General features: G+C 37.2%; 1 protein-coding gene across 1 annotated transcript in view; it reads left to right on the top strand.

Annotated features, from left to right (window-relative positions):
• LOC136247471 (uncharacterized) overlaps positions 1 to 18,189 on the top strand; it is a 49,937-nt gene extending 31,748 nt beyond the window's left edge. Inside the window, exons 4-8 of the mRNA XM_066039181.1 lie at positions 1,643 to 3,660; positions 5,354 to 5,381; positions 15,677 to 15,718; positions 16,417 to 16,461; positions 17,784 to 18,189. Coding sequence (XP_065895253.1) covers positions 1,643 to 3,660; positions 5,354 to 5,381; positions 15,677 to 15,718; positions 16,417 to 16,461; positions 17,784 to 18,061 — 2,411 coding nt within the window. The 3' untranslated portion in view covers positions 18,062 to 18,189. The remainder of the gene's footprint in view (positions 1 to 1,642; positions 3,661 to 5,353; positions 5,382 to 15,676; positions 15,719 to 16,416; positions 16,462 to 17,783) is intronic.
• The last annotated feature ends 1,209 nt before the right edge of the window (positions 18,190 to 19,398 follow it).

Below are 19,398 nucleotides of genomic sequence, written 5' to 3'. Positions count from 1 at the left end.
ACATATATATACTAGCTTGAAAATTAGTGTAATGCTCTTTTGGTGTTTTAATTATTCATGGGCTGCGATTGTGAAGAACATAAAGTATAATTTTTTGTATGTAACTTTGAACTTTGACTCTATTTAGGCTGTTTTTGGTGGGTAATAAATCTCATATACTCCACTTTGTTTTCTAATATATTCCACGCCTTCAGGCAAAGTATAACATACCGTATGTTCACATTCTAGGTTTATCCAATGAGCATGCACTATTAACGTGCAGTAATGTACTGTACCAAGGGTGCTTATTTTGTCACATGAACACGTATGGTTGCCATGACTCTAGTATTATCATGAAACACTTTTGCTGAGTCTACAGCAGAAACAGAGGTAAATAATAGTTATACGAGCACAATGTGAAGTCTTTGAAATTTATAAACCTGAAGGTCTGAATCTGTAACACACGAGCAAAGTGAGGGCACTACTAAGGGCCTGAGGGTTTATATATGTGTTTCATAGACTCCACATAGTGCCCGTATAACTACTTTAGACTCTATTTTATATTACACGTAGATTATTTACCTCATCCATGGCTGTTTCTGCTGTAGACTCTGCAAAAGTGACTGGTTTTCTCGTGAAAATACTAGCGCCATGGAAGCTAAGCAAGTTCACGTGAAAAAATAAGCACCCTCGTTACATCACTGCACATTAATAATGCATACTCATTGGATAGACCTAGATTTTGAATATATGCTATATGTGACTGAATTTTAGAAAAACATTCTGAATGATAGACGGTTTTAAAGAATTGAAGTTAGTATAACTCACCAAGGATAGCAAGCACGCGTATGAAATGTTCACAAAAAATGCATCAATCTATTACTTTTCAGACCACTTCCAATACTTGTAGTCACTTGTAAAGTTTCTTGCCAAATAAGATGGAAAATCTGAGCAGTTGGACGAGTGTAGTAGTATGTATCACGAGTGCTGACAAAGAGGTGGTGGCAGGGTGAGTAAGAGATAAATTTCAAAATGAAGGCAGACCACGATTGGAGTCCAGACCAAAGATTACAGGGCTGTGTTGGCTTCTTAGTGGCTGATATGCAACGGAAAAAATGTCTGGCCAACATTATCAGGCCATCCACCAGTATACCACTAATTCTTGCCAAGCCAGACCCTTCGCAAGGCCAGAAACCACCATTCGAGCTTCCACACCACCAAGAAAAAACGTCTTTTAAAACCAGCCTTGAGTAGTTTATGTAGTACTGAAGGTCAATACTACTAGTACGATAGTGTAGCTATCCACTGGTGGTGTTAATGTGATTTTACCTGGATCAGTTTTGTAAAATCTGGTCACATATTGTGCTTGAAGGTGTAGAGTATATAAGAAAACAAGGTGGAGTATTTGAGCTTTATTACCCATCCAAAATAGCCTAAATAGAGTCTAAATAATCTGAGTATATTGTACAATAGAGTCTAAAGCAGTAATATGATGGGCACAATATGGAGTCTATGAAATTTATATATCCAAGATTATATATTTGTGCTTTAAACATATTCATGTATTGTTGTAACCTCTATACAAACATTTTATAACTACTGTACCATGAAGCATTTGTGAGTATGACTTCTTTACGTAAGTTTAAAATGTGTCATTTTGCAGGCATTTCGATAGAACATTACTTAGAATGCAAGAAAGCTGGATTTGGTACAGAAAGGTTGCAGTTATACAAAGTGCTTATATTTGGTCCTCCTGGGGTTGGTAAATCATCACTGTTTCAAGTATTACTTGGAAATAATCCTAGTAGCACTCGAAATAGCACTGGTGTTCTGGATGTTGTACAAGTTCAAGTTAAAATTGCAATTAGTAAACCTGGGCTTGTACATGGTGCCATGAATTCCTCGTCTTGGCAGATATTTAGTAGAAAAGAGGAAATAGCACGGCTTCATAAAATAATTCAAATGAAAGTAAGGCATGCTAAAGCACTAAGAAAGCTAGATGCCTACGATTCATATCAAAATAGCGAAAGCGACTCTGCAGGTGATGAAAATGATACACAAAACCAAACTAGTGTTCAGAAAGCCAGTGCTAGCAATGAAGAACTTGATTCTAGTCGTAACAGCAATTTGACAACTGTAGAAAAGTCAGTTTTAGCTAGTACAAGTACACGAGAGAAGTATACTGAAACTATATTGATGTGTTATGATAGTGGAGGGCACTTGGAATTCTTTGACGTAATGCCTGCCCTAACAACACTGCCCACTGCAAACATCATGGTTTTTGATATGAAAAAGGGTCTGGGTAGATGTGAAGTAGATGGCTTTTATATAGAAAGTGAATGTCATTCATCACAAGGTCAGACTCAATTCAATTGCACTAAATTACTGCAGTCTGCTGTAGCAAACATACAATCTTTAGCTAAAAAGAGAGATGCTTTTGGAGACATATTTATTCGTAAAAATTTACTGGTAGTTGGTACTCATTTGGATAACTGTGGCACATCAACAGAACAAGCTGAAACAGTGAAAAGATTGGATGAGGTAATCTATGAACAAGTACTAGCAAAAAATACATCCCTGGTGAAGACACGTGAATTTGGGAAAGATAGTAAAATTATTCATCCCATATCCAACACTGATGCATCACCTGAGAGGGATATGATTGCTCAAGAGATACGCACAGCTATTGAAGAAATGACTAGAGAATATATTTGTAATAATATACAAGTAGAATGGTATTTATTCCAACTTGAAATTCAAGAAACCCAAAAAAGTTACATTGGACGAAGTGAGTATATTGAAATAGCCAAGAACTGCAACATGAGTGAACATGATGCTGAAAGGGCTTTGGAATTCTATCATAATCTTGGCATTCTATTACACTACAGAGGACTTGTGGATGTAGTATTCTGTAATCCTCAGTGGTTGTTTGATCGCTTAACAGACTTAATCATTCAGAAATATAAACCGTACACCTTTGACATTAAAGAAAACGTCACAAAAGGTAAATTTAGCACAAGAGATTTACTTGAAATCTATAAAGCCAAACTTGATCAAGTTGGCACTTTGACATTAACTAACCTTCTTGATATTTTTGTTCATCACAACATAATGGCACATTTGCCAAATAAGGATGAATACTTCATGCCTGCTCTTTTGCAAACTTCTCCAGAAAATCTCACCCTGTCAGACTTATGCGGTAGAAAGTCTGGTGATACCTTATTGGTAGAATTTGAGAAAACATATGTTCCTAGAGGTGTGTTTTGCTGCTTGGTAGTGAACCTAGCTAGAAATGGTTGGGTTGTTCTTGAAAATGCTACTTATAAAGATTTGATAGTTTTTCAGATATCTCCTACTGAATTTTTTGTCCTTGTGGATAAGATAAAATACATTGGTGTAGAAGTTTATTTAAAAGAAAATCAGAAAATTACAATTAGTCATCTATCAATTTTTCTTCAACTCCATCAATGCTTGAAAAACACTTGTGCTCAGATGAGAATAGACTGGAACTTCAGCTTTGGATTTGCTGGCATATGTTCTGCTTGTACAGAAATTGCTTGTGTTGACTGCTGGTTCATGGAATTGAAATGTAAAACTTGTGGCAAAACAGATTATATGAAAAATTATGAACAACTACTTTGGTTTCTACCACCACATGTGACTGAGATGATAAAGCAACAGGTACTATCATGTGACTATTTGTTTTGTGTACGTATGTATGTTATGACATTGTTTATGATTTGAAATTATAATTGCATAGTGGACTATAAATTTTAACAGGATTTGGTGTACGATTGCTCTTATTAGTCAGGGTACACTTTGTATAACAGTAATCACGTAATGGAAGCTGGTGCCGTTTGCTAGTGAGTTAACTAGGGTTGTGATTTGTAAAGCATGAACAGTGTTATAGCTGGGCAGTCTGACAGAGCTTGTTCTGTTAGTCCACTGAGATACTTCACTGTGCTCTATGGATTTACACATTTGTTCATGCAATATCACGAACACGCTGTCCAGTTAACTTGTATGGCTGCCCTGAATTGGTTAAAACGAGCTAAAATGAATACTGCAAATATTTGTAACATTTTTGGTACTCGATAGTAAAAATTAATGCTCAACTACTTAAAATCACATGACCCAGCTTACAGTACATGGACATAATGTATTTTGTCATAATGAAGTGACACCTTCGAAAGGCCGTAGAGTTTGATTTATGTAATTTATTGTGCATTGCTTTCTAGGAAAACCAGCATCACTATTTTAATACAGAATGCATATCATTGCTGCTATACTTGAAAATGCTATAAACTGCTTAAGGGTGCTCTGTACTATTTCGGTATGGCTTCCCAAAAATATTCTTACATTTATAACTCACAAACGGGTTGACCAATTCTACAAACCTTCTTTACTCGAGATAAAGAATCAACAGCGTACAGTTTAGTTCAAACCCCGTGTTTTAACTCACTGCCAAATGCGACTTACACTTTTTCACTTTAAATTAGAACTGCGTAGTCTTACATTTCATGGCTTAGAGCCTTAAATTTTTTACAATACATTATTGAAAACTATACAATCAAATGTGCGTTTCTACATTTGTCCTCTAACTTCTCAAAAATCAGATACTCTTCTTCCAGACTTGAGGTTTCATTAATCAGTTTTCTTCACCACCATGCCATTCCTTGCCAGGAGGTCCTATCAAAAACTACAAACGTTCTTTTACAGCAAAAATACTATGGTTACCTGTCTGAAATTTTAAGGTCTATCGGTGTAAAAATGACAGGCTAGTTCTAATTTTAGCATCAAGGTGTAGAAACTGAGGCGCGCGCACCTGTTGTCTGACAGCAGTTATTGTTTCTTAACTGCATAACTGGAGTAATAGTCGATAAATTATGGATTACTTTACTCATTGCACCACGATGAAGAAGATACAAGACTTACTTTACTTTCTTCACATATAGTGCTCTTCCTTCTTCACTTGTGGCTACTCATTTCGTCATAAAACATTGTCTGCTCCGTAGCGCAAGGGGCTGAAGTATGCGCTAAAATCTAATTAAACAAGCCACAGACTAATTAGATAACTACTGGTGGCCATAACAATCCATTAACAAACTCCTGCTGTGCTGACCTCAGAAGTCATAAGTAAATAGTGCAGAGCTCCAATGGATAAAGCTAGTATTTATGAACACTCAATCATTAACACTCAAGAGTACTTACTGGAATATCCGTAATCATTTCAGTCCAATTTAATATGTACATACTGTATATACATATATGCACATAAACTGACGTGTAATGCTTATACTATTATATTGTGTTCGATTTCTCTGCATGGAATGTCTATATTACTAAACCTTTACATGTGTACTACCTTTTACAGCCCCAACCAACTAGCAAAATTTCTAGTGGTGAGTACGTACACTGTATATGTGCCATACTGTATACTAGATAATATGTGACCCAGTCTGAGAAAACCGGTCTTATCGCCCATGTCAGCAGATTCGAGTTTTCACCCAGGACACAAAACTACATAAATAAACTATCTAATTCCACAATCAAAATCAGCTAGACTTGAGTGGTCTGGTTTTGCTGGCTGCTTTTCCCAAGCCCAGTGGCGATCCGTACGTGTGGTGTGGGGCCTTAATGGAGCTCTGGTCAGCCTGGGGATGACTGTATGTGGCTGTACAGCTCTGTGGTGTTGAATAAGTACCTCTGCTGTGAATTTCCTTTCATTTTAGCCAGTTTTGAGACCTCAATGGCCCAAAACGTGGCCTAATTCATCCCTTGGCCTTCCTTTTCAATTTTTGAACACCATCTTGCCCGCCTTCCAGGGCCCCCACCTCCCACCCAATTTGCAGCTCACCTGATACAGTAAACCTCGGTTTAAAAACTATCTAAATTGCGGGAAACTTAGTTGTTAGCTACTTGCACAGTGGATACTCTGGAAGGTAAGGAATTGGTGTAAAACGTGAAAATTTGGTGCACATAGCTTCAACCATTGGCGAGCTACAACGCACTAAATACTTAAAACCAGCTTTTCTCGATACTTTTATATAGGTGATAAGCCCGGTTTTCCCAGACTGGGTCACATATATTATTATACTTACTGTCTATGATAACTGTAAACAACGTTAACATATTAGAAAGCAGATATTTGCAATATTTCCATTATGTAATGATTCGTTGGCGTCTATTCAGGTGCAGGCATTTGTATAGTGTGTGCATCACTTGCATGTTGGTAAGTGCTTAAAGTGCTAGAAAAGGTGCTTGTGTAGTCAACTTACGCTTCAAAACTTGTAGCAATGTAAAACAAGATGAAGTTTAATTTGGTATGTGGATTCTAGTATAACATGTGCTCCTGCACTTATTAGAACTATAAAGTATGTATGTATGTTCGTAGATTTTATTACCCCAGTGTTTTAATGAACTCAGTCTTTTTCTATACTTTTGAATGACTTACCTTTAAAACCTGGCCTTAATCCACACAAATTTTACAAGCCAATATAATTTAGAAAGTATTTTACAGGTAAATTAAATAGTATTAAACTGTATAAACATGACTGTTCTATTAGATTACTTGAGTGTTCTATTAGAGTAGTTGTCTGCTCTGTTAAAATATCTCAATCCTTTCAGTACAGGCATGGCCAAATTGGGAGTGGAATTTCTATACATAGTCATAGATAGCCAAGGATGGGCAATTGCCCTACCATCACAGTTTCTTGAACTTATATCAAAAAAGGCTAATGGAAATTTGTAACATTTGGAAACTTTTACTAAGCACTAAATTTTACCCTTAATTCTTATGAAATTTGCATTAAAACAGCCTAGCAACTACTTCATGTCCTTTTTGTAGCTTTAGCTTGGTCCCACTGATCAGTTAAAATTTTTTTGAACAGCCATTGTTTTTTGCCCAAATATAAAATACATGTATTTGCAAAAAAGGCAAAAGTACGCCTGTTAGAATCCATAATTTGCCCGAAAAATCATACATAAAAACAAAGCCTTTGAATTTCTCTATACAATGGCATCCAAACATTTGTTGTTGTAACACTTTCATAGTAGCAGTTGTTAACAGTTGACTCCTTAATAATGCGTGTTCCATACAACTTTCTATGGGAGAAATTCGTTACTTCAGTACGCAAACCTTAAAAGTACGGTGGATTGCCCTTACCAAATTCGCTAAACTTGGTCTCATTCGATGAGTTGAATCATGAATCCACCTGAACAAATGGCTTAACTGGCCATTCTACAAAGATACATCACAAAACATATGAAAAAGCAAGGTTTTTTCACAGTACAATTTCATACCTGGATGCGTAAATCCGCCGTACAAGGCTCTCTCCTCTCTTTTCCATTGGTTGCTATACAAAATCTTACATATCACTTGATGCGCACTTTATCAATGATTCTGATAAATGCAACCTCATCTCCGTAAACTGAACTATGCAGAAGTTATGATGCGTTGTTTGAAAGACGGTGTTATTTTCCGTAATTTTAATTCGTAAAAATTAAATACACTAAATGCGACAAAGTTTTTGATATGTGCCATCATCAACTTTTGCCTAACCATCACAAAGAGTTAGTTATACACTACACTAGAATCGTCCCTGTGACAGTCTATACTATAATAGTACACTTACCAAATTGTTGCAGCATGACTGTGAACAAGTTTTACAAATGCCAGATTCCAACTGATTGGCACCACGTAATCAATTTAGGAAAAATCTCTTAGAAAGTCCCTTTCATACCTCAAGTTGATTCACGTAGCACATGGTTTTGAATTTTCAAAATGGAGTCAAAGTGTTATGCCACAGAAGAGCACGCCAAACATCTCAGTCATTCACATTCTACTAGTTATAGTAAGAGATTTTGTTCCATGTCATTTCAGTTCTCAAGCTTGCTTCAGTCTACAATGGAATGTGCTGCACGCCCAAGGCGTTTACACTTCAGATGAAATCAAGTGGAAAAGAAGCAAATACTGTTCTAAATAATATGATGATTGTAGCTTGTAATTCAGATGTGATGAATTGCTTTTATACATGTAGCTACTTGATTCTTGCCCCAAGCTTACCAAATTTGATGTCATGTGATGTTCAACTATGACAATCGTCACCAATGGATACTGTCTGTACGTAGCTACCTGTGAAGAAGACCAGAGCTACAAGTTATGGAATAGCATGTAATTAGGTGTATCAATTTGCATGCCATGCAAGCAGTATTTGTTTGCACTGTAGCACAGCTAGCTGTAGACCTTGTATGCATACACGTTTCATAATTGTTTGATAATGCCTCGCATGAGAGTGTTTTTATCTGTGTGTATATAGAGTTGATACTAGCTAAGCCCAACTGTCAGAAATGGACTGGCTAAGCCACTGTTTCTACAGCCTATGATTAGTAAACTTCTATAAGACTACTGTACATGAAACAAATTAAGGTGTACGACACTGTAATTGTACAATGAGCATGCCTATTATAAGTATTGTAGCCTTTTTACATTTTTTTCGACAATGTTTTGCCAGCTCACACACAGGGAATGATAGGTGAAGCTACCAATCTGCTTACTTTGACTGTATAACACGTACAGTTCCTGATTTATTTTCTAGTATTCAACAACTTGAAAGGACCTTATAACAAAAATTGTACCAGCCTTTACTGGTCTTGACCCTGCTGATGCAATGGTTCATTTGTGTTTGCTCTTCCAACAAGATTTTGATGATCCCATGCACAATTGCAAACACCTGATTCTTATCACAACTTGAGTTTTCTGCTTCACTCCACACAGCACCCTTACATTACAATTGCTTTTTCAGTCATGGATTTTTAATTACAAAACTGCAGATATTTATGTGTGTACTGCTGTAACTTAGTAATTAAACAATCAAGAATCATTAATAGTGACCGGGCCTGTGAAATCAGGGCATGTGGGCACAAACTACACCCCATCACTCTACAAGTCATATCGCAGTACTGGAAAAGTATATTTCCATTCTGTAACTTGCATCATGATGCCAAGTCAATGGTTACTAAGAGCTGAAAATTGCAATGCCATAGCATAATGGTACAAAAAGGTATGAGTGATGAAAGTGTGAAAAAGTAGACAAAAATCATGTGCCCACATGCCCTATTATCGCAGGCCCGGTCACATTATTTCTCTACCTTCCCAGATGAAGTACTCTACGTCACAGCCTGTACATAACTCTTCGTTTTCAGAGGGCTGTTACATAGTTTAGCAAAGCTCACTGCACTACCTATGCAAGAACATGGCTTTACCTTGCATGAGAATACTTTTTGAGATGCCTTAGTACGTATAATGGAATGCCTTACCGTACACCTTCACATTGTGCGTGTAGCACCAGGTTTTGCATTGATTATGCCTTGTGATGTCCAAAAGGGTGGATTTTCATCAAAACTCCATAATGAGGTGAGGGATCCCACAGCTGAACTATGTTTACCATGATAGTACAGTTATTCTGTATATCAGGGATCATGAAGGTTTGGGCTCTTCTGGCCAAAAATTTCCTAAAACCAGCCTCATAATACCTTCACGAAACCTTGGCAGTATTAGTTAGGTATAGCAAAGTGTCTTCAGTATGACCAGAAACACTTCCAAACAGTTACTACAAAAAAAAATTTAGTGGAATTTTATACTGACTGCCTGACTAACTGACTGACTGACTGACTGATGCGTGTAACTTGATAACGGCTAAGGATGTGGGCTTGATTTTTTCACTGTTCAATGTCGCTTCAGCCTGACAGGTGGCTGCCTTTTAGCATACCATGTACAATGCATGCTTCATGGACCTACCTGTATCTTCCTTTGTGTTCCATTTATCTTTTATGACAACACAAGGAGTCAATTCATGGTAGCATTGTACGATGGCTTCCCTATGTTTGATGGGAATTATCTAACTTTTTTGTTGTGACTGGATCGATTGTAGAGGTTCTTCTCGCATTTGTAACACTGTGTAACATAGCTGAAAACTAATACATAATGGACACTTTGTTAATTTAGTAATTGATATTAGGGACCCGCATTCATATGACAACAATAAGCCCATTCCTTCTGTTCTAATGTACATAGTATGCACGAGTAGACAACTGGTGCAATGTCATACATACGTAGCACATAGTCATAGTGTGGTACTTAATGATTATAGCCATTAATTTTTAAACATACATGTATCAACTTTTGGCTATTAAATAGGTACGTACTTAAAATGTTGTTATGCACTTACATTACGTTTCTCTGCATAATTGCATGCCAGCACATTCAAAGCTTTTTTCTGCATGCTTGTGTCATTACATACGCATGCATTCAGCTTCAGTGATGTACTGTTGTTATTCTTAAGTATGTTGGTTATCCATGATCCAATTTCACATAGCTTATTACGCATAAATATACTTGCAAAGCATACTTGCAGTTTTCCATATTTGCAGCATATTAGTTGTAACATAGGTACTTGTGATTTGCTTGATATTATGCTGTATACATACTTGCCTTCTGGCCTGCAGTCCCCCGTGCTATGACATGTGGAAGATGTCCTACAATTTATAATGGAGAAGGTATATAACTACGCTAATATGCTGTACATGTAAGATAGAGTTGTGGCTACCATGTTGGCTCTTGTGGTTGCAATTAGCTACTTTTAAATCATGTTGTGGCCCCACAATCAACTTTTGCATAAGCGAAGTATCTTTCGACCTATTAGTTGAGGTGTCATAGTGGTCTCAGCCGCTGGCACTTGTGAATTATTGCACAAATTCACAACCAGTTGAGGGGTCCAACACCTGTTTTAAGATGGTTTTTACTGAGCCTGTCAGTGTGCAAGAATAACTGGAAAATAATGGAAGAATACAGAATATTGGAATATTTAGAGAGACAGTAACGAGATGTGGGCGGTGGATTGGAAACAGAATTTATTTGGAGTGGCCTTAAAACCCTTTTTGTGCTTTCAGCTGGCTTCCAGGCTATATATTTCATAAGCATAATAATGACAATAACAATTAGATGTACTGTTTAAGAACACTTGTCCCTAGGGCCACTCGTGAGGCCCATTTCTGCAGAAGTATCTGATGATCTGCAAGATACGGAGCAACTTCTCCTAGATACACAAGGTCGCTGATTGCAATAGAGAAAAGGATAGGGTGCAGTGAAGCCATGCCAGAGTGCTGCTGTGGGATAAGGCACTTTGTTTTGAGAGGAGCTCAGCAAGCAGGCAATAAAACGTGATGATTGTTCTATTAGAGTATTTTGACCCCGCGATTTACAGTTGTTTGGTGTTTGCCTTGTAACTCTATAGCTACATACAATCAGAATGTCCACTTTATCCTTGGTGTGTTTTGTAAGCTAAATTAAAAAATAAAACCATTCTCAAACTTTGTCAGCTGGATGTTTACTTCCATGCAACAAAATGGTGAAATCTTAGCTGCTCATGGCTGGGTATGTTTCATATTTCAGCTGTTAAACACTTAAAAACATGGAATCACTTGAGCAGACTTAGTGAGGCTTATTCGTACGTACATCGCAGCAGTTGTGTCCTGCTTGATTAATACATCAGAAGTAAGGAGACAGTCTGGTGCTGATTCCTGTACATCCAACTTGTGTGGGTAGAGTAGCTGTAAGCTTGAAGTTAGTGCAATCATCATAGAGTATACGCTATATGTGATGATTTCTGCAGGCTAAGCCAGCCTTTCCAGTGATATAAAGTTTAAAGGACATGGAACTAGAAAGAGACTCGCAACCATCAAATCTAGTACCATCACTTCTGGTACAGCAAGTACATCAGCTTCATCAATCATTTCTAGTACAGCTAGTAGCTTTATCAATCATTTCTGGTATGTCAGCTTCATCATTCATGTCTAGTAGAGCGACTATATCAATAAAATCAGGCTAATTGGATCATTGGCAAGGCCTGTACAAAAGTATCGAGACATGTGCACCATGCTCACGAGACAAAACTGATTGCAACACAGCACATGAGATAATATACGGTATAATTTACAAGAAATATAGAACATTAATATTGTTGCAATTCCAGATTCCAAATTCTTGCCTAAATTCCAGATTCGATTTTGGGATTTCAAGTGATTTGTGTTGGATTCCAGTTGGTGTTGGACCCCCTACAACCAGTGCAGTATTTTTTTATATTGCACGGCAGTCAGTGCATTATAACCTGTATAGCTAATTCATTGTGGTTTTGTACCGATGCATTGTAAGTTATAATGTATGTGGTGTGCAGCAGTGCCATATGTAACTGAACCTGGGAAAACTGGTCTTATCGCCCATGTCAGCAATTTGATTTTTCACCAAGAGCATAAAGCTACTATCTAAATTCACAATCAAAATCATCTAGTGAGTGATCTGCTTTTACTGGCTGCTTTTCCCAAACCCAGTGGCAACCTGTACGTGTGATGTGGGGTTTTTAATGGAGCTCTGATCAGCCTGGGCAGGGGCAGATCTAGGATTTCCCAAGGGGGGTGCTAAGCTAGGGGTATCTATAGTAGGGCTGGGGGATAGTATGTGCATATCGGAATATCGGGATAATATCACTATCGTATCGGTATCGCGTATATCGCTTGAAAATTTACTATCGGACAGTAATTAACAAGTAAAATACGGAGAAATATCTGCAAAATAATAAGTTTTTGGAACAAAAATCAGCCTAAAAAGCTGTTTAATATCTTATGTAAAATACATGCATGGGTACATCCCTCCTTACAACTCTCTTTGAAGGCAACTAATAGGAAATAGGTGAATTATCACTATCGTTGTACTATCATTTATCATGAACAGTGTCTTGATATCGTTCAGACAGTGAAAATTTCACTATCGCTCAGCCCTAATCTATAGTACCCTAAAAATGTGGCTAATAGTTGATATGACCAGGCCACCAGGCAGACCTTTGGTGATGCCAGGGCCTAGCTGTATAGCAAGACCAAAAAAAAGGTAATCGCTTGCTGCCCTACACCAACTATATCCCCTTGTTTATAACTACATAGTTAGCTATACTGCCTCTCTGAGTACTGTGACTTCTCTCCTAGGGTATTTTGATCTTGACTGCTGTATTAGAGTTTTGACATTTGGCAGCTTTATAGCAGTTTTATCCTCTTGTTGATTCCTAGAAGAGATTAGCTCTTCTATTCTCAATTCTTCCATGTTTTCATTTCCCATGTATGCTTTAGATGCAACAGCACCTGTACTGTAGATTCTACTATCTTTTAGCTAGCACATAGTAAAATTTTGGAGGGGGTATTTCTCCCCCCCTTCCCTAAATCTGCCCTTGCTGGGAATGTCTGTACAACTTAATGGTGTTGAGTAAAGACCTGTGCCGTGAATTTACTTTCATTTAAGCCAGCTTTGAGACCTGAATGGCCCATAACTTTGGCCTAATATATTCCTACGCCTTCCTTTTCAATTTTTTAAACAGCCTCTTGCCCCTCTGCCTCCCTCCCCTTTGGAGCTTACCGGATACAGTCAACCTTGGTTTTAAAACTATCTAAAATGGTAGCTGTTGGTTACTTGCACAGTGGGTGCTCTGAAAGATAAGGAATTGGTAATAACGTTTGAAATTTTGGTACACATAGCTTCAACCATTAGCAAGCTACAGCATACTAAATACTTAAAACCAGCATTTCTCGATACTTTAAAATAGGCACATATACAAATTATGGCAATGGCAGCACCTTTGAACTGCCCATGCAGAGTGGTACATATCAAGCAAATGACTGAACCCTATGCTGCAATTATTACCTACATTTGGAAACTTAAAATATCTTATTTGTATAGTTTCTTCCGGATTAAGAATAACCTAATTAGGTAAATCACTTTAATGAGTTTCAAGTTAGTAGACCATAATATTGCTATTATTAGACTCTGATACAGTAGGAGGATAAGCATTAAATATTTTTGTGTGTTTCCTTAAATCCGTTTAAACATTTCATGTATGTAATTTCGAAAATAATAACATGCAGAAGCACATTAAATATATGTACAGTAAGCCCATAACTATTAACTAAGTAAGTCATAGACACAATCCAAAACCACACCCACTTTTCGGATGCCATTTTGAATGGGGCCAATTTCAATAATCACTAACTGCACTGCATTGAAATTCAGCAATGAAGAAAGCTCGAACTAAGTGGTATTGTCAAAAACAATAGTCCATGGAAGCTTTCAATGTTGTAAATTCCTTGTTCTGGCTAAAGGCAAGTGATGATCAGGTGATGAACAAGGCGCGAAGGGCTGACAACACCAATTCCCTTGTTTACCTGTACAAGGAGCGCCTGGATGGTCAGCCATTACTACGGTTACTATCACTAATAATTTACCGCAGTAATGGATACTAAAATACCATCTATTTACTTCGCAGTGCTTGCTTAACATGTGACTGTTCGAACTTTATTCATCATTTGATTTCAATGTAGCGCAATCGTAATAATTGATACTGGCCGCATTCAAAATGGCGGAAAACTGTTGCTATGACGATTATGTAGTTTTGGACTGTGTCTATAGTTAGACTTCAGACCACATAAGTAATTTAGTAACCCGATGGCCCATGTTGTGGCACCTGAATGATGCAAAGACACTACTACAGAGCCTAAGAGTTACTGAATTACTTAGACCCCTGTGGTCTGATGTCTATATAACTTATTTAGTAGACCCTTTAGTATAGTGCAACCGGGCATAAACCTCCAAACTTATTTTACTTCCTCACCCACGCATTTATTTCTGTATGCCACTAGATACTTTCTATAATGTTTTTATCCTTTCATGTGTTGCTTTGCTCATTAGTATTTCATAATTTTTTGTTTTTTTGTGGTTATACATATTTGCAGTGTCTCAGAGCGTACTTTTATAAATTGTGGTTTTCAACTAATTTCACAGAAAAATCCATAATCTGACTTTACGATGTCATAAAACAAAAACTAAACAGAAATTTACAAAACCCCAGCTACAAATTTTAGGCATGTCTATCTCCTTTCAGAAAATAATGAGTATATGTAAAAATTTTGAAGTATGTGAAACTAGATACATTTTTTCGAAACCCTATGAAAATCACAAAAATCACCATAACCTACTTTTAAAACATTTTTTTACAAATCTGGTACTACGAATTGTCGGGCTTGATGAGACCTTTCATCTACTAGAAAATTATTGGAAAACTCAAAAGTATATAAAACTAGATATGAAAAAACCAAAAACCATAAATATACCATTTTGAGATAATTGTGGTTGTTTCCATGGTAACCTGTGTACAGATATGTACAGATACATGAGTATAACCATGTGCAAAAAACAGAATTAAGATGTGTGGTGTATGTCTCAAGTTATAACCAGAAACATGAAATTTAACTTTTTGAAAGTACATGCCTGGTTGCACTATACATGGCTGTTGTTGTACCATAACAATCTTGCCAGCTGCTTATAAAAATGTAGTAGAAACAAGCCATCATTTCACCTGTTGTTACGGGTTTAAAATATTTTCTGGTGGTGATGCATTACCAACACTGCCAGTATGCGTGATAAACATGAAAAGGATTTAAGTAAACATGAAAAGGGACTGAGTTAACATGAGAAGGGTCTAAGTAACTTAGACACCTCAAAAATCCACCACAATAGGGTCTAAGTATACATATTATCAAGAGTTCATAATTATGAACTCTTCATATTATACAATTATGAATGTATATATACGTACTATAGGGAATGATTATTCATCGGTATCAGAGTCTGGATCAAAACCAGGTAAGGTCTTCATAATTAGATACCTTATTTCCTGTCACCTCAAGAGCAATCAGGTGGTGAGGACATCAATATTTGTAACTAAAATCTTATTGCCCACACTACTGTAGTTTAACAACGGAATGGGTGTTTCATAGGACCATAAGCATTTCGTAAGTAGAGCACTTTTCAAGAAATTAAGTTTAAAAGTAGCCCTAAAATTTGACGCTTCTAATTATTTGGTACATCTCGTGTATTGAATGCAATATACAATACACTAAAATTCTCCCCAGAAACTGAAGTACAAACATCCTTATTAACTTGATATCAATGCTGTCTACTGTAATTAATTGTATATATTTGTTCCTGATCATTCAGCCAGACACAAACTAACTTATGTATTTTGCGTATTTCTGTAGAATTTTAGATCATTATCTACTGTAGAGGAGTTTGGATGCATAAAAATTCAAATAAGTAATGATTTTGTCTGCTGTAGTAGAATGAGTGAGTGTGGTTGACTGCTCTACTAGAGTGCCTTGTTCTTCAACACAGAACTATTCCCATATTTCTAAATCTTAGTTTGAATAATAACTGCTAATGCAATAAGAAAATGTTGTATGTCAGCGGGTGACAGGAAAAAAGGAAGTTGATAAATGTCAACCTCATCTACGTATTTAATAAGGCACAATGTCATAAGTTATACTTTGTTTATGTGTATGTAGTGTGCTGTAAGCCAACACCAAGTTCTGACAAAATTGAACATCAAGGTAATATTTTGTGGAATTATCTGTCTGGTTAATAATCATGTTTATTATGAACACATACCCTTTCTTGCTAATTAGTAGACATTTTGAAGTTTTCATTGAGTATCGTTATATTCTTCAGTGGCCAATCCAGGTTTTGGCAAGGGTGAGTGCACCAGGGTAATAGGTATATGGAGCAGGAGGTCTGGGGGACTGCTCCTAAGGTTTCACAACTGAATTTTTGATGTAGAGTGTTTTTATGCACAGGTATCTAAGTGGCCTGCATTGATCAACAGTTGAAGGGGTCAGTGACAGAGGTGGTGGAGACACCTATATTTGGGGGGTGGGAGTTCAGCCTGGTGATGCCATGGTCTAGTTATAAGTCCAAGACCAAACAACAAAAAAAGGTCATTACCTGTTGGTAACAGTTGCCCTCTACCAACTAGACTATATCTCCTTATTTATAACTACATACGTAGCTTGCTACACTGATTCTCAAAGAATACTGTGACTGCTCTATGCTTTATTAGAGTATCTTGATCTTGACTGCTCTATTAGAGTATCTCGAATGATGCTATTAAGCTAGGCTCTCCATCACAGCTATGAAAATCTCTAGATCCGCCACTACTTGCCTCCCCCCCCCTTTCTCTGCCACCCCTGGTCAGTGACAATAAGTTATGAGCCTATTGTAATGTAGAATGTCATAAAAGGATCATGTATATTTAATTTGTAAAAAAATGTAGCAGGCTCTTTACATAGCTAAGTGTGCTCATGGAATGGTTCTGCAGATGAAAGCTTTCAAACTCATATAACAGTGGAGGATATTTGGTGACTGTTGTATTAGAGTATTTTACTAGCTGCTCTACAGTGGAACCTCTCTATAGTATGAACAATTTAGGACCCATATGTTTTGGCCACTTTTTGCTGTAATATAGAGGTTTTCCTCTTTCAGAGGTAATAAATGTATTTACCAGACCTGTTGGGACCAAAATTTTTGTCCTTATTTTGGAGATTTTTTCTATTGTGTCCTAAATTTGGGAAGTTTGTTAAGAGAAGTTCCACTGTATTAGAGTTTCTCGATCTTGTATGAAATTTTTTGGAGGAGGGAGGGCAGGTGCCACCAATCCCCCCTGTGGATCTGCCACTGTTCTTAATACACCTTTAAAAGGGGTTTTCGATAACGATTGTAGTTACAGTAGACTGTAGAACATAAATATTGCTTGCTGTATATCACTAGCAAGTTGTTGCAATAAAACCTCTTTGTTTGTTTTGTCTTTTGTGTATACATATCCATACACTATACATATACATGTATGTACACTGTACGTGCAATATGTACACTGTAGATGACTTCTGCCTCAAACCAACTGAAAGAACACTTGCACGGCTTAGAGGAATTCTCACTCCACACTGGAGGGACATAGGATATGAATTGATCAAACCAGAAGATGTTAGAGTTATCGACTGTAACAGTCAGGTAGATAAAGAAGAAAAATGTTTCGCCATGTTGCTAAAGTGGCTGGAAGCAGATGCCACTGCATGTTACTGTAAAATTATCAAGGCTTTGAACATTTATGAACTTCCTGGTATTGTAGACAAAGTTAAGGCAAGAATCCAAGCATAACATGCATTATTTTTGTATAATGGAGTACATGTAGGTCATTATAATATAGCTATTATAACACATGTATACCCATTAAGTTGTTGTCACGCTTACATTATACTCTTTAGTTAGTAAGAAATAATACTCTGAATACATAAGAAGGTGACAGGTTTTATATACAACTTTATATATTAACATGTTGTGCAGAAAAGTGGCACTGAGTTGAATGCATTATTAGCAATTTACATGTAAATATTCCAGGAGACCTCATGTTTGACAAAAAGCAGCATTATCATGACCATCATGTTCTGGTGAACAATCAACTGAATGTACAGTAGATTGGTAGTTGTGAATGCAGAAGTGATTCCTTGTGTTTGCCAGTTTATACATCATACAATTTGGAGGCTGGGGGGGGGGGGGGGGGGGGGTGGTGGAGGCTGGGGGTGGTGGAGGCTGGGGGGGGGGGGGGGGGGTGGGGTGGAGGCTGGGGGTGGGGTGGAGGCTGGGGGGGTGGCGGGGAGGGCAAAAGATAGGCCTCAAAATGGAGGCAGACCATGATTGGAGTCCAGACACGAGATTACAGGGCTGTGCTGGCTTCTTAGTGGCTGATATGTAGCAAAATCTAGAGAGAACACGTCTGGCCAACATTATAAGGCTGTCCACCAGTAAACCACTGATTCTTGCCAAGCCAGGTCCTTCACAAGGCCTGAAACCGCCATTTGGGCACTCCACACCACCCAGAAAAGACATCTATTAAAACCAACCTCGTGTAGTTTGAGTAGTGCTGAGGGTTAAAACTTGTAGTACGATAGTGTAGCTATCCACTGTTGGTGTTAGTTTGATTTTTCCTGATGTGCGATTTGGTTCGGTTCTGTAAAATCTGGTCACATTTTAAAGTTTGTGATTTTTCCATACATTGTCTATGAGAAGGAGCAACAATTGCCCCTTATGGGCAATCATATAAATTATGTGTGGGAAAACAACAAAGTCAATTAATGTCATTTCTCAATTTAACATTATTTGTAGCTGTGAATCTCACAATCAACCTCTCCAAATTTTAAAATAATGGAGTATATAGATCATTAGTTGTGACATTTTGAAATTTGTAGTTTTCCCATACATTATCCATATCATGTGATTGCCCAGAAGGGGCAATTGTTATCCTCTCCCATAGATAATGTATGGGAAAACTGTAAACTTTAAAATGTCACATCTCATGACCTATATATGCTACCCTAAAAAATTGGAGACGTTACTTTTGACATTCACACCTACAAAATAATGTATATTCAGGTTGCTAGGGGCAACGGTTTAAAATTCCTTATTATAAAATTCATCTATTGTAAAAGTCAAATGGA

The sequence above is a fragment of the Dysidea avara genome, chromosome 2 (assembly GCF_963678975.1).
Source record: "Dysidea avara chromosome 2, odDysAvar1.4, whole genome shotgun sequence".
NCBI lineage: Eukaryota > Metazoa > Porifera > Demospongiae > Dictyoceratida > Dysideidae > Dysidea > Dysidea avara.
The sequence above is the reverse complement of the archived record's forward strand: the minus strand, read 5'-3'. Positions and strand labels throughout refer to the sequence as shown.